Below are 25,296 nucleotides of genomic sequence, written 5' to 3'. Positions count from 1 at the left end.
TGGAAAGCGATTGTAACTCGTGGATTTCTTTTGCCTCAACTATTTCAAAAATACTGACCCACAAATCATCTGGAAAAAAATATAAGCACTGATAGGAAATTTCTATCATCATCACCTTCTCCAGTATTTCATTTTAATGAATGCAATTTGAACTCTCTAGCAGTTTGAATGCAATTTGAACTCTCTCCTTCACTACTATCTCTGCCTATAACTTGTAGATGTCTTCATTTCAGTATCAAAGTGGATGCAGAAAAGTATGTGAATGCTTCTCAGCATGTCTTTTACTGCCTTATAACCAATCATTTACTCTGGTAGAACTCAAATTGTTGAGTTCTACCAAAGCATTATTGAATAGATCTCCAAATAGTGCAGTAGGACCAGACATTATGACATGATTAAACATTTATGTGAAACAGACCCACACATCTTGTTGATTTTCTATAACTGGATGTTGTCAAAAAATACCTATCTCATCTCTTGGTGCCACTGCTTTGTTTGTACTATACAGAAACTGCAAAGGATCCTTCAGTCATCCAGAATTACAGGCAAATCTCACTTACTAGCTGTTTAAATAAAATCTCTGAAAGAACAGTTAATATGAGACTTAGCTGGTTTCTAGACACGCAGAATCTTCTATTTGACCATTAGTATGGTTTCTGCAAAAACTCATCCTCAGTGTGCTCCTGAAGGTTGAATCAAACATCTGCAACATCATCATGAAACAAATCTCGGTGTGGTCAATCTAGATGTCAAGAAAGCTTTTAATACCACTCGGTGTCATGGGATTCTTATGGACAGTATCATATATGGCTGAAGTGCACTCTTCAGATAATCCAGAATTTCCTTCACTTTCATCACTTTCAGATTATTATGAAAATGGTCTGTCAACTCTCATATCCAGGAGGAAAGCGTCCAACATGATTTCGTACTGAGCACAACCCTATTCACAATTGGATAAGCTTGACACAAGGTATATCACAAAAACCATTGTAGTCTATATGTATACAGATGACCTAACAATCTCTTCTCACTCACAGAGCATGAGCGATATTGAAAGACTGCTCCAACTTGTATTAGCTAAAATAGAATCCCAGACCTTAAATAACAGCTACCACCTGGCTGAAAAAAAATCTACCATTACTCACTTTTGCAAACAATATAGACTTCACTCTTATTTGAGATTGATAATTGTCCAATTTCTCTTGTTAACACTATTCAATTTTTAGGCTTAATACTGGACAAAAATTTTAAACTTTCAGGCTCATGTGACTCACCGATGAACCATTTATCTAAGGAAATTAAACATGCTCTGATCAGTATCATCCAAAGATAGATCTCATTTACAGATTTGTAACTCTGGTCTCTCTCTCTGTTTAACAGAAGTGGCCTATGCCTGGAATATCGAACTAGTAAACATATTTCAGGGCACAATGTTGCTAGCTTCACCATAGAAGTGATGTCTACATTCTGTGATGATTTGTAATGTTGGGGAAAGAATGCAGTGTCTTCTTACAGTGTAAATCAGTTACCGACAATTTATTCAATATCGAACTCCCAGATCTGTGAAATCTATACCAATGACTCAAAAATTTACACAGGCAGCTGCTGCAACAATCTCCTCTTCTTTTATCACTGCAGTCTCATTACCGATACCCTGTAGATTTTCACCATTGAAATTTATGCCCTAAAATTAGCTCTGCATTGGGTTGTTGAACTCTGTTTCGCTTGCCTCGATATACAGACTCTCTCAGCACTGTCTCTGCCAAAAAAACTTCTTCCTTCATATACAGTGGAGTATACTAGAACGAATGTAATTGGTTCTAGAACCTCGTTCATTATAGCATCTGTTCGTTCTAGAATCTATGGCATCATTGAAATATATGTATTTAGGGGTAATCTGTTCCAGGCTCACCGTCTAGAACAAAGTTACCATCCAATGCAACGATTTAAACAGGAAAAATATAATACAAAATGAAAAATATAAGTGTGAAAATAATATAAAATTAATTTATTTAACTTTTATACACTGTACATAAAATTTGAAAATCATAAACAACATTCCCCCAGTGAAAATATAAACAAACTTTCCCTAATAAAAATCATAAAAAATCACATAGAGGTGGAAGGAGAGGAGTCATCGTTCCTACTTATCTTGGGTGACTGTCCTGTGGGAGGGTCATCAGTTGGAGGGCATTTGTCCACCTTTTTGAAGAATGAATCCAGGATTGACTGCTTTATCCTGGATTTTTGGACCCTCCAAAAGCGGGCCATCAAGGTGTCATTAAAATGATTAAGACCCATTTCCACAGTGGCAATATCTGGATGATAATCTTTTATAAGTTTGGATAGTTTATTTCAGCAAGCGAACACCTCTTTAAGGTCCTCAGCTGGAATGCTGTGACTTTTTTTCTTATCCTCATCCTTCTCATCTCTGAAAGCTTTCCTCTTCTTCAGTGCCTCTGCCTCTTCATTGCGAAGCTCTGATAGCTCCTTCCTTTGATCCTCCATGTCCTCCTCATTGATCTCCAGTCCCATGGAACTGCCCCTACACAATTTCCTTCACAACAGGCTCTTCCTCCAACTGTTGAGCGCCTTCAAAATCCCTTGGAGCCACAGCATCAGGCCACAATGGCCTCCAAGTTGAATTCAAGCAACCAACAGAAAATTGTGGTTGCTCCTTCCAAGCAACCACAATTAGGAAAACAGCATCCACTATATTGAAGGGACCCTTCCAAAAGTCCTTCAGAGTCACATCACTGGAAGAAGTGGCCTCAAAACGTTTCCTGAATAGTGCCTTAGTGAAAAGATTTTTTAAAATTTGCAATCACCTGCTGGTCCATAGGCTGGAGGAGAGGTGTCGTATTAGGTTGCAAGAAGTGAACCTTGATAAAACTGAACTCATCTGGTAATTCTTCCATCAAATTAGGAGGGTCGGCTGGAGCATTGTCCATGACCAAAAGAACCTTCAGTGGAAGATACTTCTCCCTAGTGTGGTCACGACGGACAGTGGGGCCAAACACCTCAGTCACCCACCCAGTCAGAGAAGTGAACCTTGATAAAACTGAACTCATCTGGTAATTCTTCCATCAAATTAGGAGGGTCGGCTGGAGCATTGTCCATGACCAAAAGAACCTTCAGTGGAAGATACTTCTCCCTAGTGTGGTCACGACGGACAGTGGGGCCAAACACCTCAGTCACCCACCCAGTCAGAGAAGTGAACCTTGATAAAACTGAACTCATCTGGTAATTCTTCCATCAAATTAGGAGGGTCGGCTGGAGCATTGTCCATGACCAAAAGAACCTTCAGTGGAAGATACTTCTCCCTAATGTGACGACGGACAGTGGGGCCAAACACCTCAGTCACCCACCCAGTCAGAGAAAAGACTTCTGGTCACCCAAGCCTTGTGGTTGGAACACCACAAAACTCCAAGGCAGTTTATCCTGATGTTTTTAAAAGCTCTGTGGTTCTCCGAATGGTACACGAGCACTGGTTTAACCTTGCAGTCACCCAAAGCATTGGCACAAAAGAGCAGAGCTCCTCCTTCGTGATTTATGTTCTGCATGGCATTCTCTTCCAGAAAAGACTAGTTTTGTCGCAGTTAAACACCTGCTGCGAAAGAAACCCTCCATCCTCAATTAATATTTTCTTAAATTTCTCATGATGTTGTTTCAGCAGCACCCCTATCTGCACTGGCAGCCTCACCATGCCGCACAATGCTGTGTAATCCAGTCCTTTTCCTAAATCCGTAAACTACCCCTTGGAGCCAAAACACTCCTTCACAGAACCAGTACTTGTACTAGGAGCCTTAACGCCAAGTTCCTCAAACTTATTTGGCCTTTTCACAAATAATTGCCTCACTGACACTATCACCTGCCATTTGTTTTTCATTAATCCACACTAATAGAAGAGTTCCATATTTTCTGTGATATTACAGCATGAACTAGTTAACCTAGAGATTCCCTTCGCAACCTGTGCACTTTTTATTTCTTCCTTGTTTTTTAAAATTGTACTGATTGTTGATTTAGCCATACCATATTCAGCACTTAGATCTCCTACACTTTTTCCACTTTCTCACTTGGAAATTATTTCATTCTTAATGTCTAAGTTAATTAGGTTTCTCATTCTATTTTTCCGGCTCATGGCTAAAATTATACGGCTGAATAATTAAAAAATATATTTTCACTACTAAAGGGCAAATAAGCAGATAACTAAACTAATAACTGAACCTAACAAAAATGATAACTGAACCTAACAAAAATGATAACTGATGCCCTAATCAAAGCAGGAAATTAGAGTGGGAAGCGCTGTAATCAACACAGCATTGTTGATTACAGCGCTTGTTGATTAGAGACGTGACGCCGGCCGATAGTATTCCTCTGCATTTCGTTGTAGCATCCTGATTTTATTGATAAAAACTGTTTGTTGTAGCATTCGTTCATTGTAGCATAGTTCGTTGTAACATACCTGACTATACTCATTTAAAAGCGTCCAACCACAGTTACTGTCTTGCACTAAATCCAACTAAACTTTAACATTTTGTTGGATTCCTGTCACTCTGGCATTACTGGAACCGAAAAAGCTAGTCTTGCCACTAAAGAGCCTCATGAAACCTTTTAAAGTGCCCTATAAAAATGTTATTCAAACAGCATTCAGAAATCATTAGTCACAATTATGGCAAGCAAAGTTAATAATAAACTCCAAGAGATTAAAAAATAGACAAAACTTTGGAACCAAAGCTTCAGACATATCAGATGGGAGGAGACGGTACTTGCAAGACTCCATATCCATTCTTACCTAATCTGTCTTTTCTTTATGCAGGAAAGCTCTCCTTAGTGTGCCTACTGTCACACTCAATTAACAGTAAAACTCATTCTTATTGACTTCTCCATTATTTCAGTATTTGTAAAAGTACTTTTAAGAGACTATCTGACTTTCTGGAATCTTTAAATCTCTCACATGTTCTTGGAAATGAAGCAAACCTTGATTACCTGTTTTGATATTTAAAGTGTATCCATCTCTATGACTACATCTGACCATATTTTGCAGACTAATAGAATTAAGCAAAATATGAACAGGCAAAATTTGGTCCAAATTGTGCCTGTTTAACTATTTAAACCATAAACAGCAAAATATATTTCATGTAGAGTATGAAGCTTATTCAATAAAAACACATTCAGGTAATGAAATGATCAATCTATGATAATTTCATTATCAAATCTTATGATCATTTATTTATGATACCCTTCATTAGCAAATCGTGTTCTGCATTTTTGAAAATTTAATTACTTATATAGTATTTGAGCTCTTACCACTTTGATAAATGTTTAATTTAAAAATTTTTTTTTTTTTTTTTTTTTTTTAGGTCCTTAGGCCATTTTTACTCAGACGTCTTAAGTCTGATGTAGAGAAAAAACTTCCACCTAAAAAAGAAGTAAAGGTTTATGTTGGGCTCAGCAAAATGCAACGGGAGTGGTTAGTAATATATATTCTAAATGGTATCTCTTGAAATGCTGCTTATTAAATGAGAAATGTGCAGGTTTGAGATACATTCAAAAAGTTCCAGAAAATATTTGCTTATAAATTTCCTGGAGATTGATAGTGTAAACATGTAAAATCATGTTTGGTATCCTTAAGCAGTATGCAAATTCGTACATGTTTAGAAATTGACTGGTAGCTGACAATCTGTCCATATTTAAGTACACAGGTTGACATGCCACATTTCAATTTTTGTTCATGGTAAAATGTTGGTGATTAAGTAATATATTGCTATTGTTAAAAATTTTCTCATCTGAAGTTGTTATAGCAAGTAAATAGTGACGATCAAGTGAACATAATCAAATATATTAGTATAGCCATAATGTAGTGAGTGTGAGTTTTAGTGATAATCTGTTTGTAAAATAATAAGAGAAGCTTACCTCAGTATAGTATGTAGAACACTTCCGTATGATACTCTCCCGAAATTAAAATGAAAAAATCGAAAATCTTACATTAGGGTAACAAATAATTAAAAATCAATTTAATGCAATTAAAAATAAAAGTAATTAAAAGAATTTAACAAAAAAAATTGCAAAACGATTTTCCTTCCATAAATTCTTTATTCTTTAATTTTCTTTAAAGAATTAAATTCTTTTAATTAATTTCTTATTTTTAATTGCGTTAAATTGTTTTTTATTGTGTTAAATTGATTTTTAATTATTTGTTACCCTAATGTAAGATTTTAGATTTTTTTTGTTTTAATTTCTGGAGAGTATCATACGGAAGTGTTCTACGTACTATATTTGAGGTAAACTTCTCTTATTATTTTACAAATATTGATATCAACGTAGAACGTATTGTGCATTACAGCTCTGGTTCATACTATCAGGAGAGACTGCTTCTACAGGGATGGGATACACTTAAATAGAAAGGGTGCAAGAATGTTTGCTGATGCTATCGAGGCAGTGTTAGGTGGGTCGGAAAACTGCTAGATTGGGGGGATACAAGGACTAATAGATTAACAGTAGCCACTGGCAGAGGTGAAAGTGATTCTTGCACTGCTTCTATTGGAATGAGCAGCAGCCTGGAAAATAAGATGCAGGATATTTCAGAGACTGCTGGGAATCATTGGGGTACAAGTAAACACATGGGTTGTGTTAGGGTGGCTAAGAGGAAGAGCAGGTGCATGTATACTTGCATGTACACCAATGCTAGGAGTCTAGTAAATAAATTTGATGAATTTGAGGTATTGCTCAAAACATCAAAGGCAGATATTGTTGGGATTTCAGAGACGTGGTGTCACACAGATATAAGGAATGCAGAACTGGAATTTGGGGAGTACAATGTCTACAGAAAGGATAGGAAGGGAGGAGGGGTTATGCTATTAGTTAAGAAACACATAAAATCCAAGGAAGTGAAGCCAGTTGACATCGCTGGACAGTGCAGTGTCGAGTCAGTTTGGTGTGACATAAGCATTGGGAGATCAAAATTGAGAGTAGGAGTGTGCTATAGGCCTAATGACTCTGATGAGTATAATAAGGAACTGTATAGAGATATAGAGTGGGCCAGTAAATCAGAGAGTCTTATTATGGGGGATTTTAATTTCCCAGATATTGACTGGAATTTGGGGGCTGGTCACTCACACACTAGCAAGGCTTTGTGGATTTATTGGATGATTGTTTTCTACATCAGCATGTTCGGGAGGCAACTAGAGGGAGTAATACTCTTGATTTGATTATCAGTAGTGATTCTTCATGCATTAAGAATCTGCAGATAAATGAACCACTAGGTGGCAGTGATCACAGTGTTCTGAAGTGGGATTTACTCAAAGAGGTAACTACCATTAGGGGTAAAGGAAAGGGGTATTGCTTTCGTAAAGGCGACTACGGTGGACTGAGACAGTATTTAAATTCTATACAGTGGGATTAACTGATGATGTTACCAACAGCAAATTCAAAATGGGAAGCATTCAAAGAACTTATCTTGGAAGCTACTAGGCTTTACATACCAACTAAGAAATATTGTTCAAGGTTTAGGCCAAAATGGATGTCAGATGAACTAATGAGGCATATGGCAGAGAAGAAAAATGCATGGGATACATACAAATTAACACGTGACACAGAAGCCTATGATAGATACAAGTTGATCTGTAACCAAGTTGCAAAGGAGGTTAGGCAGGCGAAGGCAGATTACGAGAAATCCTTGGCAAAGGATGCGAAGAAAAACAGCAAAGAGTTCTTTCCTTATGTAAACTCTAGAAGGAAGGGGATGAATCAGATTGGTCCACTTGATATCGATGGGTCAACTGTTGATGATCCTGCTCAGGTAGCTAACAAACTAAATGAATATTTTGCATCGACATTCACACATGAGGAGTTATTCAGCGAGGGGAATGCCAGAGGTGTATTCAACTCTGGCAGTAAGCTAGAGAATCTTTTAATAACTGAGAGTAAAGTGGAGGAGGAATTGTTGAAGATAAACACAAGAAAGGCACCTGGGGTGGATGGAATCTATCCAGTTATATTAAAGGAGGCAGCAATGGAAGTAAGCAAACCCTTAGCCATAATTATGAGAGCTTCCTTGGACTCAGGGGAGGTACCCATGGACTGGAGATGTGCAAATGTGACCCCAATTCACAAAGGAGGATCAAAGGCTGACACAAGTAATTATAGACCTGTGAGTTTAACTTCTGTTCCCGGAAAATTAATGGAAGCACTGGTTAAAGAAGCACTGCAGGATCATCTAGACAAGACTTCAGTTATAGCTCAGACACAGCATGGTTTTGTTAAGGGGAAGTCTTGCCTGACCAATTTGATTGGATACTATGATGCAGTCACAAAAGAACTGGATGCAGGGAATAACTTTGATATTATATACTTGGATCTTAGAAAGGCTTTTGATACTGCTGCACATGGAAGACTGCTGCACAAATTGGAGCAGTGTGGCATTGGAGGCAAATTGCTGCTATGGATAAAGGGGTGGTTGAGGGGGAGAAGACAGAGAGTGGTAATCAATGGACACTGCTCATCGTGGACTAATGTTATTAGTGGAGTCCCTCAGGGTTCAGTATTGGGTCCTTTATTGTTTTCTGTATTTATAAATGATATTGATGATGGTATATCAAGCTTAATGTCCAAGTTTGCAGACGATACGAAGGTTGGCAGGGTTGTCAAGGACACTACTGACACTATGCTGCTGCAACAGGATCTGTAAAGGTTGACCAGATGGGCTGAGAGGTGGCAAATGAAGTTTAACATTGACAAATGTAAAGTACTACATATGGGAAACAGCAACCCCAGAGCACCGTATCAACTCTGTGGTACTACACTGACAGTGGTAGAGAATGAAAGGGACCTGGGGGTGGTTGTGCAGGCAGATATGAAGTTCTCTGAGCAGTGCAGACGGGCTGCAAGTGTAGCTCATGGTGTATTGTCAATGATATATAGGAATTTTTCTAGCAGGGATAAGGAGGTGATTATTCCCTTGTATAAGGCAATGGTCAGGCCACACCTAGAGTACTGTATACAGGCCTGGAGACCTCATTTCAAGAAGGATGTAAAGCTGCTGGAACAAGTACAGAGAAGGGCAACAAGATTAGTGAATGGAACAAAGGGGTGCTCTTACGAAGAAAGGCTTAAGTTTGTGAATTACAGTGTCTGGAGACTAGGCAGCAGCGAGGTGATCTGATAGAGGTGTACAAAGCCTTGAATGGTTTGAGCATGCTCAATGCTGATGGGATTCTTCCTCTTGCTCAGAATAATCACCTGAGAGGGCATAAATTCAAATTGAGGAAAGACAGATGTAGGATAGATGTGCGGAAATTTGCCTTTAGCCAGCGGGTGGTTGGTAAGTGGAACAGACTTCCATCCCTTGTCGTGGAAGTTGATAGCCTAAATAAGTTTAAGGCTCGGCTGGACAGGTATTTCGAATGAACAGAGGGGTGAAGTGGAAGTGGTTATTTTTTATTTATTTATTTTACTTTAATTTTTTTGGCTGATGCTGCATAAGCTTGCTTTCTTGCATCAAATGCCTCTACTAATGCTAATGCTTTCAAAATTCTTGTACTCAATGTTGTCATTTAAAATTACAGGATATAGCATTATTTTCTTTCCTCCTTTTTTTTTTTTTTTTTTTTTTAGGCATAACCATTAACATAACAATTATTAGTTCCACCACTATTTTTATCCTCTGTTATTTTGTTTCTGTTCTCTTTTCTCATTGCTTCTTCCAGTCACATGAAATCAACCTGTTATATTGTCACCTACATTTGGCATGTGCATGCCAGTATAAAAGTGCTAAAGCATCATTGCCAAGGGCTTTAGACTAGACTACAGGACTGTTCTAAAGCTACTTTTTAGAGTACCTTTTAAAATACTATATTAAAGCTACTCTAAAACAAAAATAATGAGACACATTATAAATTATAATTACACTGAAATATATGAATTACAACAGTACTATAAATGTGAGTATGAATTACAGAAAAACAGTTAATTTCTTTTCTGCTTTAGATAGTTGGTAATCAAGGAGAGGTATATAGGATTATTTTCAAATTCTACCAGGAGACTTTGCATTGGAACTTTTGAAATTTTTATCAGTGGGCCACAAACATTTGGAGCGAGTGGATGAGTGAAATAAAGGGTTTTTTTTTTTTTTTGGCTGATGCTATATAAGCTTGCTTTCTTGCATCATGTGCATTTGCTAATGCTAATGTTACATACCCAGACTTTAAACCAGAAATTAACGCAATACAATTCCTACTCAGCACTATTCTAGCCTTTTCATTTTTTTTTTAAATTGCTGTCATTTATCACAGCATGACAGGTAGTAGTGGCATGTGATGCAAGAAAGCAAGCGTATGAGCTTATGCAACATCAGCCAAAAAAAAAAATTACAAAACAATCCCCCTCTAAATATTTGTCCAGTTCCTCCTTAAATTTATTTAACCTATCAACTTCCACAACGACAGATGGAAGTTTGTTCCAGCAATTAACCACCCACTGGCTAAAGGCAAATTTCCACACATCTATTCTACATCTGGCCTTCCTCAATTTCAATTTAATCCCCCTTATGTTCGTAATCTGAACAAGTGGAAGAATCCCATCAGAATTCAGCGTGCTCAACCCATTCTAGGCCTTATACACCTCAATCAGATCACCTTGCAGGTGCCTAGTCTCCAGCTGCTGCAATTTGCAGAAAGTAAGCCTCTCCTGGTAAGAGGCTTAAGTACTTACCTATTGCCTGGCATAAATATCACAGTGCATATATTTGCATGCACATCTCTTGCTACTTTTATAATGCAGAGAGAGAGAGAGAGAGAGAGAGAGATAGGGGGGCTAAGCTTACAATACAAAAACATTGACTGTAAGTTAAACTACTACACCTTTCTGCAAGCCAATTTCAAACATGGTTTAAAATGCAATAAAAAAAAAAATAATGCTTTACTATTCATAACTTTGATGGCTGATTTTAAGTGTGTTGTTCAAGGCACAACAAGTCAATAATACATAAATTAAATCTTATAAATGGTTTACCTAATTTTAGTGGCAATGTGGACTCATAGGAAAGAAAAGGAAAACTGTACAAAAACAGTTTTCAAAGATCTTAACCAGTATCATTGAAGATGCCTTAAAGGTTCAAGGAAACTGCTTTTGTTTGTTTGTGTTTGTGTGTGTGTGTGTGTGTGTGTGTGTGTGTGTGTGTGTGTGTGTGTGTGTGTTGGGGATACAGATGCATAATTTGTCATAATGTGAATGAAAGTAACATCTATGCAAATCCCAGTTCTTACTGCGTACTTCTGATTCGCAGTAAGAACTTGTATATTAGTGGGGTAGAAATCATGATGGACAGTGATAATTACACTGGCAGCATGATTTTTCCTCCACTAACACATCAGCTGTTTGAAGTTAAATTTTATGCATAGAGTTTGAAAATAATTTTTAATTTCACGTCATGTCACAATTTATGCATATACAAGTTTTTGTGTTTACCCATAATACATATATACAAGGGTAGTTCAATAAAGAATCACCCTGACCTAGCTGCTAGCCTGTTGATTCTTGGCACAGGTTTTAGTCCTTCTCTACACAGTCACCGTGCAGATTTACACATTTTCCCATCGATGGATGAGGCTATGGATACCGTTTTTGTAGAAGTGGTGAGGTTGGTCTTTGAACCATGACTGTTGCAGAAATGAGTGTCTCGTCATCGGGGAAGTGGGTCCCCCGAAGAAATGATTTGAGGGAAGAAAATAAGAAGTCCGATGGTGCAAGATTGGATGAGTAGGCTGGATGGGTCAGTATTTCATATCCAAAAGTGGCCGCTTGTGTGGTTGCAGTTTCAAAAGAGTGAACTGGGGCATTGTCTTGAAGCAGTCTCACACCTTTGGACAGCATGCCACGCCTACATGTTTTGATTTTCTCCCGTAATTTTGTGAGTAAGTTGGCATAATAGGCACCTGTAATTGTTCTACCTTTCCGCAGGTAATCGGTCATTATTATGCCTTTCTCATCCCAAAACACTTTCAGCAAGACCTTTCCTGCTGATGCTTGGACCCTTGCATTCTTGGGGGGTGGGGAACCGTGATATCGCCATTCCATGGACTGTTTTTTACTTTTGAGTCGAAATGGTGTAATCTAACTTTCATCCTGCATGATTTGACGAGAGAAAAAGTCTTCCTCATATTTTTTGGCACAGGGCTCACAACTCTTGTGATTTCTGTTGTCGATCAGCCTTCTGGAAACCAGTCAATAATCGGGGAATCGATCTTGCTCTCAATTTCCGTAAATGCAGTTGGTCATGAAGGACTGTTTCAACAGAGCCCACACTAATCTTCATCTCCTGACAACTCCACTTTTCTGATCATGTTGTCATCAATGGCTGAATGGGGATGACCTGGAATGGGCTCAGATTCTACCGATGTCGGACCACACTTAAACTGTCTATGCTAATGCTTCCCAGTGCCATAGGATGGGGCTTCATCCTTATATACAGTAGTCATCTCCTCATGGATTTCTTTAGGAGATTTTCCCTTCAAGAACAGATACCGGATTACAGCTCTGTCTTCAACTTTGTTCATGATGCTACTTCATCACACGTTCAGCTCTGTAAGAGAAAAACAAATTAAGACACAGGGCTGAAATGTTATACCTTTAGTACAGAGATATGAATGATGCTATACACAAAATATCATGACTCTGCGATATGTGGAAGTAGGTGAGGGTGATTCTTTATTGAACCATCCTCGTATCATGCTTTGCATGTGCTAATTGATGGCAGTAATATTGGGGAAGGGTTGAACTTGCTGCTTAAAGTTTTGCAGAAAGTTTTATCCTCAGCAGAAGCAAAATTAAAAATGTCTGAATCACTCTGACAGTTTCTGATTCGTGTGTGGATGGTTGACAACAAAAACTCAGAGATATAAAAATCTAGAGTAATATTAAATGTACATATTCTTTGTATTTTGGTTGCAAGATTGGTGATCAGTTCAAACTTGAGCACCACGTATGTATGCTGTATTACGTGCACCACAAATCTGAGGATGTAGCTAACTGGGAAAATTGTAAGTATTAATATTAGCAATGGCCACATGGTGCAAGGAAGCCTATGGCTTATGCTACACCGGCCAAAAAAATAATAAAATAAAATAACATAAAAAAATAAGAATAAAATAATAATAAGTAGAAAATTTTAAAAAATAATTAATAAGAGAAAAGGAAATAGAAAAACCTATGCATTTCCCTCCTCCCATAGGTACTTATCCAGCTGACCTTTGAATTTCTCCGAACTGTCAGTCTCTACCACCCATGTAGATAACTTATTCCAGTAATTTATAACTCGCTGGCTAAAATAAAACTTCCTCCAATCCAGTCTAAATATCCCCCCCCCCCGTAACTTGAAGTTAGCCATTTACAGCCAATTCTAGAATCATTTAATCATGAAAATTTTGTCCTCATTCATTTTACTTATGCCTCTGAGAGCCTTAAACACTTCAATCAGGCAAGGCGCCTCTGTAGCCAGGTGGGCAGGAGCAGCATTGTGTAGCACACGCTTCTTGATTAGATCGGGGTTTGAGCCCGTGACCACCAAATATGGAGGATGCGGAAAGGTCAGGGAGAGACCACCGCATATCACCGGAGCAATATGGCCTTAGTTGCTAATGCTCCTAAAAAAAAAAAAAAAAAAAAAAGACTTCAACCAAGTCTCTTCTAAGGTGTCTAGTTTCCAAGCTCTGCAAAGCACATGATATTCGAAGTCTTTCCTCATATGGATGCCCTTTCAAGAAGCAAATTGTCTTTCTTTATGTGCAGTCTCCATACTTGAACAGTATTCCAAGTGTGGTCTAACAATAACCTTATATAATGGGATTATGATTTCCTTATCTCTGCTTGCAGTCATTTGATAAATCGTCGATAGGACACCATGGGCCTTCCTTGCGACCAGTCTACAATGCTCGGACTTCATGTCTAACCGCATCATAACACCCAAGTCCCTTTCCTCCATTACCGGCTTCAGTTAAATTCCGCTAAGTGTATAAGTTATTTTGGGGTTACTGTTCCCCAGGAACAATACACTTTGCTAGATTACAGCATAGCCGCCATTTTTCTGAACATCCCTGAAGTGTATCTGAGTCACTCTGAAGAAGCTCTGCTTAGCAGTGATCATTAACTACTCTACTAATCTTTACATCATCTTCAAATTTAGACATCACGCCCTCTATTCCTTCATCGATGTCATTTATGAAAATCAACAACAGTGATCCTAATACTGATCCTTGGGGAACCTCACTTCTTACACCAACCCAATGTGGGGAATAACCATTTATCACAACAGTCTGCCTCCTGCTCTGAAGCCATCCAGCAATCCATCTAAGGATTTTCCCTGTGATTCCAACCTGTTCCATCTTATAAAATAATCTCTCATGTGGGACTGAGTCAAATGTTTTGCTGAAATTCAAATAAACAGTGTCAATTTTATCCCCTAAGTCCAGCTCTTGAGTAACCCTGTCAAAATAGCCAATCAAATTAGTTAAACATGATTTTCCATTTACAAAACCATGCTGAGTATCCTTCAGAAGTCCATTTCTATCTAAATGATTATGAATTCCATCCTCGATCGTTGTCTCCATGATTTTCTCTACTATTGAAGTTAGACTAACCGGCCAGTAATTTCCCGCTTCACTCTTAGATCCAACCTTATGTATTGGAGAGGCGCCTCCGTAGCCAGATGGGAAGAAGCAGCAGTGCGTAGCACACGCTTCTTGATTAGACCGGGGTTCGAGCCCGTCACCACCAAATATGGAGGATGCGGAAAGGTCAGGGAATGACCACCACATATCCCGGAGCAATATTGCCTTAGATGCTAATGCTCCTAAAAACCAAATAACAACAACAATGTATTGGAGATACATTTGCACGTTACTAATCCAACAGATTCTGTTGCTCTCAGTGATGCTCTCATAATTAGCCTCAGTGGTTCAATTGACTCATTTTCTGCTTCCCTTAACATTATAGGGCATATGCCATCAACCCCAGCTTTACTATCCTGTAGGCTTGAAAGTGTTTTATCATTAAATAAACATGTGAAATTTCAACATTTTGAGAAGAATGTAGAGCTGCTGGAACGAGTATAGAGAAGGGCAACAAGATTAGTGAATGGAACAAAGGGTTGCTCTTACGAAGAAAGGCGTAAGTTTTTCAAATTATGGTGTCTGGAAACTAAGCTCCTGCGAGGTGACCTGATTGCAGTGTATAAGACCTTGAATAGTTTTAGCATGCTCAATTCCTCTTGCTCAGAATAATCACCTGAGAGGGCATAAATTCAAATTGAGGAAAGAAAATTGTGGGATAAATGTGCGGAAATTTGCCTTTAGCCAGTGGGTGGTTGATTGCCAAAACAAACTTTCATCTGTCATTGTAGAAGTTGATAGTTTAAATGGATTTAAGGCAGAACTAGACAAACATTTGGAGTGAGTTGATGGGTGAGATAGAAAGGTTTTTTTTTTTTTTTTTTTTGGCTGATGCTGTATAAGCTTGCTTTCTTGCATCATATGCCTTTACTGATGCTAACAAATCGTCAGATCGTGTAAGCTTAATGTCATTAGCCCCCCACATGAATAATAATATTCTCTTTACCCCCTTAAAATCTGACAGTCTGTTGGTGACATTAATAGTTGCTCCCGGTAGACATACCCTGGTTCTAGTCCACCTATCCTTATTACAAAAAATATTTCCCATTTCCCTGACAATGGAGTCTCCTAATAAAACTAAGTCCTTTTGAACCGGAGTAATTTTTGCTTGGTTATTCTGTTCTGGGCCTGAATCGGGAGTGCATCACTTGGTAGGTTACTAGAGTCACGAGTCCCTGAAATCCTTCCAGTTACATTATTCTCAAGGGCGTTTTGCTGTTCCTATGTTGTGGCAAGAATCATGCTACCTTGATGATTGCTGTTTGTACATTGCAAAAATATCAGAGATGTCCACAAAAAGCAAGGATATCATCAAATATCCTAACATCATCTTCAATAAGGTACATTCTACATAATGACGAATGATAGCAGATCCTCAACATCAAGGAAGTACTTCTTAAAGGTTAAAGGAAGTACTTCTGAGTATAGTGAGAATTCTTGTATTACAGATTTTGACGAACCATCCACTTAGAGATTTGGACTGCCAAGTAGAAATTTATAATGTGCCACACTTAATTAAGTAAGAGTTGAATGACTTAGTCCTTGATTTAAACTTATCTAAAGAGCAAACAGTACTCCTTAGTTCTGGATTACTGTAGTGAAGTTGCTTGAAGCGGGAACTAAAATTAAAATATATCAAAATGTCACACTGTTTCAAAATATTTTTTGAAATATTTCTCTCTGGAAGACTGTCTTTCTCTAAAGATATTAGTGATCCTCTGAATGATTAGGTCATTGTACACAATCCTCATGAATGGTGCATATTTATTGATGTCTCAGAATTAAGTTTAAAAGCAGTTTTGCTGCACAATGGAAATCCATTTCCATCAGTTTGTTAACTTGATGTTGGTGGCATAAAAGAAACATATGCCCAACTGAAAGAAGGAATTTTACATTGGGTTTCAAATAAAAAAACTCCTCAAAGATGATCTATTTGAAACAAATCTACATATTACTGAACTAGCAACTTGGTGGTCATTTGAAGCAGATTGGAGATTATTACTGGTTTCTTAAGAGGGAAAGCAAAATGGACTATAAAAAATAACTTCTGAGTTGCTTTTTTTTTTTTTTTTTGGTAGTTGTTGTCGCATAGGCTTCTGTGGCCATAATGCGCCTCCCAAGGTTTTTGCAGTACTTTGATCCAAGCCCGAGGCGGGAATCGAACCCGCGACCTTTGGGTTGCCAGGCAGGCACTTTACCCACCCGGCTAGCCCGGTCGGCTCTTCTGAGTTGCAAACATTTCTAAGGAAATAGTATATATGTAGTACCTTAAATGCTTTATTAAAGTATTTTAAAATGATTGGCTCATTTTTAAGATAGCATATGTGTTATTATGTATTTGAAATTAGTCATTCATTAAGTTACTAAAATTTCAATATATTTTTCAATGGAGAAGAGACAGAGATAAAAGACAATTTTGGTATTTTTGGGATCAATGGATGAATTACCTTTAGTATCTGCAACTTTTTTTTTTTTTTTCTTCTGAAGACAGGAATTTTTTATTTATTACCTTTTTTTTTATTGGCTAATGGTATTCACTATAATTGAAAGATATTTTGGTACTTTGAATTTGTACTTTCTTGTTATTACTGACTTATCATAAAACATTTGGAAATTGAGTTAAAAATTTAAAATATATGTAATTATTTTTAATCAATATTTATTTGTTGTGTTAATCTTTACATTTGTATATATTTTGTCCATTAATTGATTTCATAAAATTTTAATTTCTTACTGATCAATTTTGCATGCATGGGGAAAAGGGATATTTTGTGTTATGTAAATGAATTTTATTTTTTTTAGGTATACTAAAGTACTTATGAAGGACATTGATGTAGTTAATGGTGCTGGGAAAGTTGACAAGATGCGATTGCTGAATATTTTGATGCAACTTAGGAAATGCTGTAATCATCCCTATCTTTTTGATGGTGCAGAACCTGGTAAGTAACTTTAATATTAATATACAGAATTAGCAATAATAGTTGTGATATTTCTTTATATTTTGGTTGTCAATCACAGATGTCCAGAAATTCAGGCATCTTGCATTTGAAATCTTTTTAAATGCGTAGAGTAAAACTGCACTGCAAATATATGCTATGGCCGTTATCTCATTTGTTTTTTTAGGTTATTAAATAATATAGGCCCTTCGTATGATAACCTCTATGATCCAGTTAAAAGGCACAACAGCTATTTCATATAAACCAGAAATTCTAATACTTATGGCAACTAGATTGTCATTAACTGATACTCATAGTTGGTTGCTATTCTGATTATTTTACTTTATCCCAAAAATCTTTCTGCACGTATCTGTTCTTGGCTGGTTATCTAGCCTCACTTCTTCCGTGTCCTCCAATAACATGTTGGTCTCTAGATAGTATCGTGTTTATAAATAAATTATTATTAATTTTTTTTTTCACTTGAGATAACTGTTTAGAATTAGTATTACATTTTGGCAACAATACAAGAAAGCAAGCTTATACAGCCACATCAGCTAAAAAAAAATTCCCATATTACTTGTCCATTCTCTCCAATAGTTTCTTTAGTTCTTTCTTGAATTTATCCAAACTTCCCATTTCTAAAACACCAGATCGAAATTTGTTCCAATGATCTAAGGCAAATTGCCAACATGTGAAGATTTAGTTTACAAATTCCCAGCATTTACTCCTAGCTTAATTGATTCAATAATACAACTTGACATCAATTTAAATGATTTGTGAAAAAAGGTATGTGATAGAAAAAAAGAATAACATTTCTAAAATTACCCTTAAAAAACTGAGTTAAAAACAGCTATTAATTTACAAACATCAAAAACCATGCAGTGTTGTGTAATCGATTCCAGAGCTTACTTTAACAGCTGGACTTGAATAATTTGAATTTCTAATCTCTTTTAATATTCATAGCTCAGTAGCATCTTGGGAACTGGCAGAAGATTTTGTAAGGTGGTGCATGTGGAAGGGCAATGAGGGAAATTTTATTTGAATAAAGCGCATGAAAAAAATGTTTGGCTTTTGGTACAGGATTTTTAAACAATTTTTTTTTTTTTAAATTTAAAAATTGGCTTCATACTGCATTTTATGCACAATTTCTATATCTCTAAGAATAATAAATTGTAGGAAAAAATCTAAATTAAAGAAATAATATTTGATTGTTTTTTCATACTTATTTTAATGTTTAATAAAACAATAAGTACATTTTCTAATTTATATCCAGAAATTAAAATAATTGAAAATTAAAAAAAAAAAAAAAAAAAACCAATACAAAATTATATTGAAATTTTATTAATTTTAGGAATAAGGGTTAAGATCTGCTAAGCGAGTATGAGCATTCACAGTGGTTCTGTGCTGTTTCAAATACAATGTATACAACGGACGGCTCGGCTGTTCCGTATATGTAGGTGTATGTACATAAACACTGCGATGTGGTCAGCAGTTATTTCATGACAACTTATAATTTACACAGTTGCATGAAAATGAACAACCTTTTTGTAGCGATGGCCACGATGTAAGCCGGTGTTAAATTTGATGTTGCGGCACCCCTATAAAGAGTAGGTGGCACCCACTTTGGGAACCACTGGCATACGGTGATGGTCAGACCATACCTTGAGCACTGCATACAGATATGGAGGCCTCATTTTTGGAAGGGTGTAGAGCTGCTGCAACTAGTACAGAGGAGGGCAATGACGGGAACTAGTACAGAGGTGGGGGTGAGAGGAACAAAGGGTTGCTCATTACCAAGAAAGGCATTGAGTTCTGCAAATTGTAGCATCTGGAGAGTAGGCATCTCTGAGGTGATCTTATTGGGGTGTATAAGGCCTTGAATGGTTTGAGCAAGCTCAATGCTGGTGGAATTCTTCCTCTTGCTTAGATTATGCACCTGTAGGGGCATAATCTAAGCAAGATTATGCCCCTGCAGGTGCATAATTCAAACTTGAGGAAAGATGATTGCAGAATAGGCGTGTGGAAATTTGCCTTTAACCAGTGGGTGATTGATTGCTGGAACAAACTTCCATCTGTTGTTGTGTTAGTTGATAGCTTAAATGAGTTCAAGGAAGAACTAGACAGATTTTTAGTGAAAGGATGGGTGAAATGGGAAGTTTTTTTTTTTTTGCTTATGCTGTTGTATAAGTGTGCTTTCTTGCATCTTCCTGTGCTAATGCTGATATCTTTATTCATTTGTTTTATTGGACACCGTGTAAGGTATTTCTCCTCCTTGATCAGTTTGGTCTTTTACTGTCTTACTGTTTAAATAGTCTTGCCCCATACTTCTGTTTTTTCACTCTGTGTTCATCTCGAAATACTAGTTGTTTTAGATCAACATGTTTAAATTTTTTATAATATATAAACCCTGTTTGTTTAGAGATATTAGGTATGTAGCAATTTTGTCAGTCAGGTGAGCTGATAATAATAATAAACCATGTTGTTATTAGTCATTTTGAAGAGTGTTTTAACTGATGGTTCAAGAAATAGAGATTCCAATCAGGTTGTGGAAAGGTATTTTGTAATTCAGGGTTCAGAAATAGGCAGTAAATGCCATCTCAGAAGTACAGTAAACGTTATTCCTTGCCTATTCCCAGTCATCATTCTCTTTAAACAACAATTCAATAACATTATTTTTTGTTTAGGTAGAAAACAAGTAAAGACTGTTTACATGTCTTTTTTCATATCTCATAAACATTATTCCTGAAGTTTTTTTTTTTTTTTTTTTTTGAGATAGTTTATTGGTTATTAATCTGACCTTAAATAGTTTCTAATTTTATTTATTTTTATTTATTTTTTTTTTTTTTCCACACTTAAAATAGGACCACCATATACCACAGATGAGCATCTGTTTTATAATTGTGGTAAAATGGTAATTCTGGACAAGTTACTACCAAGAGTTAAGGAGCAGGATTCAAGAGTTCTGATTTTTTCTCAAATGACACGGATGTTAGATATTTTAGAGGATTATTGTATTTGGAAAGGATATCCTTACTGTCGTTTGGATGGTCAGACGCCACATGAGGACCGTGAGGTAAAAACACCAAAAGTTAGGATAATCTATGATAAATAAAGTTTGCTTGTGTAGCTAATTTTATAAAACTTTCTAAGTTTATTTCTCATAGGTTGCTTGAGAGTAGCCTATTTAGTGGTGTAACTACATCATTTTTGTGTATTTATTTATTTATTACTATTTTTTAATTAAAAAAAAGAATTTGTTATTGGAGAATGCATTTTTACTGGGAAAAAGATTGTAATCCATTTTACATAAAATAGTACAAAAAGAATATGTACAGATTAAATGGTTTAATATACAGTAATTGTTCAAAATATCAATCATTAGCTTGGACAGCTTTGCTCATTTAACTAGGGGAACATGTAACTTGCAGGGAACTGCAGCATTTTTAATGTATTTTGTGGCATTGAAAATTTGCCAGAGTAGTTAATTTTTTGTGTTACTTCATGCTAATATACCATATTTTTTTTATACCATCTCTATACACAGTAATCTAAGGTGCTAAGATCTGGTGAATGCAGTGATCAGTTTAGCATACTGGCATGGCCAATCAATTGGCCAAGGAAGTGTTCATTAAATATCATGTGACATTCCTACTGAAATACAGAGAATGCATCATGTTGATAGTACATTTGCATTTTTGTGTGCAGAGAAGCTTTCTTTAAGAGGGTTGCAGTTCGCTTTATGAAATTCTTGTCTAAACGTCATTCAGATATTGCAGGTGTGTGTGTGTGTGTGTGTGTGTGTGTGTGTGTGTGTGTGTGTATGTGTGTATGTGTGTTCCACGCTGAACACACATCTTCTGGTCACCAGAGACACTACACTACAGACACTATGAGAGAGGGCGCTGACTCTCTTTAAAAATTACAGCTGTGAATTACAAGCTTCGAAAAAGCGATAAGTGTTTGCCATTTTATTTACCTAATTGTTATTTTTTATTGAACTTAGTAGCCATATAATTCTAGATATGCTGGTTATTTTTATTTTTAATTTAGATAAGAGTTTTTGTAGATTACTACTTAATATACGTAAAACCGTTGTTTCGTTTGAATCTTGCAGCCATTGTTTTTGTATAGAGTGGCAGGGAATTCAAATTTTTAATTGTGGTAACTAGGTAGATCTAACGTAAAATTATATAGTGTAATTCGCATCCCTGCATTTAGTATTCTATTAGATAGTGTAGCATTGACAATTAATTTATTAAATTTATTGATCTTATTAATTTAAAATATCATGCTCCAGACTAGAGCACAAAAACAACGGACAGGAAGTGGCAGGAGTGCTGTGACTCGGGGGAGAACTGGGGGGGGGGACGATTCTCCAATGCATCACAGCCTAAAAAAATGTGCAACTTGTGAAATGTTTGCCAAACTCTCTGGAACGGAACATGATCTAGCCAAGGAAGATGTCTTTGTGTGTGCCAGGTGCAGAGAGCGTCTAGAAATTAGGTGTCAGCTCAGCGTAAGGTGAACCCTTGAAGAAATTAATATGAGGGGCCCATCAAGCTCTCAGCTACCCAACTCAACGCCAGAGTTCACTCCTGGGCATCAGGCAACACAGAGGCAACCTCCAAGGCAGAATGCACTGGTCCCACAGGAGTTAGTTATCGTCGGAGACTCTATTGTCAGGGAGACAGGGAATATATTGTGTAAAAAGGATAGATGGAATAGGACCAGGGTATGTCTGCCAGCGGCAAAAGTTGATGACATTGTAAAGCATATATCATCTTTTAAGGGCTCAAAGGGTGATACTGTAGTACACGTTGGCACCAATGACATTAAGAGTAGAAGATCTGCAGATTTACTTGTTAAGTAAATCTGCAGATCTTCTACAGGTCAATGTTGCAAAAAAGTCATGAATTAGGGTTAAATTTGAAAGTGTCTGCAATTCTTCCCAGACACGATAGGAGGGAGTACATGATGAGAGCCTTGTCAATCAATTCGGCCCTGGAGGAAATGTGCAAGGCTCAAGGGGTAAAATTTTTTTCAGCCTGGTCTGTGCTTGTGAACAGGAGAGACTGCTTCTAGAGGGATGGGATACACTTAAATAGAAAGGGGGCAAGAATATTTGCTGATGCTATCAAGGCAATGTTAGGTGGGTAGGAAAACTGCTAGCTTGGGGGCATTCACAGACTAAAAGGTTAAAAGTAGCTGTAGGCAGAGGTGAAGGTGATTCTTGCACTACTTCTATTAGAATAAGCAGTGGTGTGGCACGGGGAGTGTTGGGAGTTTCAGGGACTGGTGGCAGTCATCGTGAAACAGGTGGGTATATGGGATGTGTTAGGGTAACTAATAATAAGAATAGGTGCATGTATACCAATGCTAGAAGTATAGTAAATAAATTTGATGAATTTGAAGTGTTGGTCAAGACATCAAAGGCGAATATTGTTGGGATAGCAGAGACGTGGTGTCACACAGATATAAGGAATGCAGAACTGGAATTTGGGGAGTACAATGTGTACAGAAAGGATAGACAGGGAGGAGGTATTATGCTGTTAATTAAGAAAAACATAAAATCAAAAGAAGTGCACTCAGTTGATATAGATGAACAGTGCACTGTTGAGTCAGTTTGGAGTGACATAAGCACTGTGAAAGCAAAAATAAGAGTAGGAGTGTGTTATAGGCCTAATGACTCAAATGAGTACAATGAACAATTTTACAGAGAAATAGAGTGGGCTAGTAAATCGGAATGTCTTATAATGGGGGATTTTAACTTCCCAGATATAGAATGGAATTTATGGGTTGGTCACTCGCACACTAGTAAGACTTTTGTGGATTTATTGGATGATTGTTTTCTGCAGCAGCATGTTCGAGAGGCAACCAGAGAGGGTAATACTCTTGATCTGGTTATCAGCAGTGATCATTCGTGTATTAAGAATTTGCAGATAAAGGAACCATTAGATGGCAGTGATCAGTGTACGGATGTGGGATTTACTTAACGATATAATTACCATCAGGGGTAAAGGAAGGGGTTTTTGCTTCCGTAACGGTGACTACAAAGGGTACTAGGAAAGTTTTGCAACATGATGCAACAATGAATCACAGGAAGCTGCTTGTTGCTGCATGTTGAGACATGTTCATACGTGCATAGTCGCTGCCGCGCCAAGTCGATGGGCTCAGTTATTCATTAGTAGTGAGAGTGTAAAGTGCTTGCGATGGCATCGTGGTCACGAAATGAGATAAGGACAGTTTTGCGGTATAATTTTGTGCGTGGTTTAACCATAGACCAGTGCTTAGAAGAAATGACTCTTGCACTAGATGATGATTGTCCACATCGTACAACGATATTCAGGTGGTATAGAGAATTCCAAAGGGGAAATTTCACTCTGGAGGATTCTGAGAGGCCGGGAAGGCCACGAACGTCAGTTACGGAGGAAAACGTTACTGCTGTGAGGAAAATGCTTGACGAAAACAGGCGAGTGACCTACCAACAGATAGAGGATACTTTGGGCCTAAATGCACCAGCAATTCGTTCGATTCTGCAAGATCATTTGCACGTGAAGAAACTTTGTTCTCTCGGTGCCGCATCAACTGACTGAAGAGCAGATGACACGACGTGTGACTTGCTGCCGGGAGATGTTAAAAAAGTTTGATAAGGGACAATCTCGGTATGTGAACAACATCGTGACAGGTGACGAGACTTGGCTGTACTATTACGATCTGCCGACCAAGGCTCAAAACAAAGTTTGGGTCTTTGATGATGACGACACACCCGTAATTGTCAGAAAATCCCGATCTGTAAAGAAGAAAATGATAGCTGTATTTTTCAAATCGAGTGGAATTGTGGAACGTGTCGTTTTGGACACGCAGAAGACAGTCACAGCTAAGTGGTATACTGAACAATGCCTGCCTAAAGTCATTGGATCTATGAAGAACCTGCGGCCAAAGTCAAGAATGGACACCTGGTACCTCCATCACGATAATGCTGCAGCTCACCGCGCCAAAGCCTGCACCGAATATTTGACCACGACAGGACTGAAACTTCTCGAGCACCCTCCCTACAGTCGAGACCTTGCTCCCTGCGACTTTGCACTGTACCCGCATGTGAAAATGAAGCTAAAAGTGAGGCGGTTTGCTAGTGATGAGGACCTTCTACGGGCTTGGGACAACGAGTGTGCTTTACTCCCTAGTGAAACTTGGCAAAACTGGTTTAAAGATTGGTTTCGGAGGATGGAGAGGTGTATTGAATGTAGAGGAAATTACTTTGAAAAAATTAAATAAACAAAGCTGTATTGCAAAACTTTCCTAGTACCCTTTGTATAGTGGTCTCAGACAGTTTTTAAATTCTGTACAGTGGGAACAACTGATGATGTTACCAACAGCAAATTCTAAGTGAGAAGCATTCAAGGAATTAATAGTGGAAGCTACTAAACGTTTCATACCTATTAAGAAATATTGTTCAAGGTTTAGTAGTAGTAGTAGTGGCATGTGATGCAAGAAAGCAAATGTATGAGCTTATGCAGCATCAGCCAACAAAAAAAAAAAAAAAAAAAATCACACCATTCCCTCCAAATGCCTGTCCAGTTCCTCCTTAAATTTATTCAATCTATCAACTTCCACAACGACCGATGGAAGTTTGTTCCAGCAATTAACCACCCGCTGGCTAAAGGCAAATTTCCGCACATCTATTCTACATCTGTCTT

At 37.5% G+C, this 25,296-nt stretch overlaps 1 protein-coding gene across 1 annotated transcript in view; it reads left to right on the top strand.

Annotated features, from left to right (window-relative positions):
• Positions 1 to 25,296, top strand: part of Iswi (nucleosome-remodeling ATPase imitation SWI) — a 473,510-nt gene that overhangs the window by 231,857 nt on the left and 216,357 nt on the right. Inside the window, exons 10-12 of the mRNA XM_090385082.1 lie at positions 5,364 to 5,473; positions 17,466 to 17,602; positions 20,461 to 20,672. Of these exons, the coding sequence (XP_090241208.1) occupies positions 5,364 to 5,473; positions 17,466 to 17,602; positions 20,461 to 20,672 (459 nt within the window). The remainder of the gene's footprint in view (positions 1 to 5,363; positions 5,474 to 17,465; positions 17,603 to 20,460; positions 20,673 to 25,296) is intronic.

Source organism: Mastigoproctus giganteus, chromosome 11, assembly GCF_048544385.1.
Source record: "Mastigoproctus giganteus isolate SK-2022 chromosome 11, ASM4854438v1, whole genome shotgun sequence".
Lineage (NCBI taxonomy): Eukaryota > Metazoa > Arthropoda > Arachnida > Uropygi > Thelyphonidae > Mastigoproctus > Mastigoproctus giganteus.
Note: the sequence above shows the minus strand (reverse complement) of the source record. Positions and strands in the feature narration are given on the sequence as shown.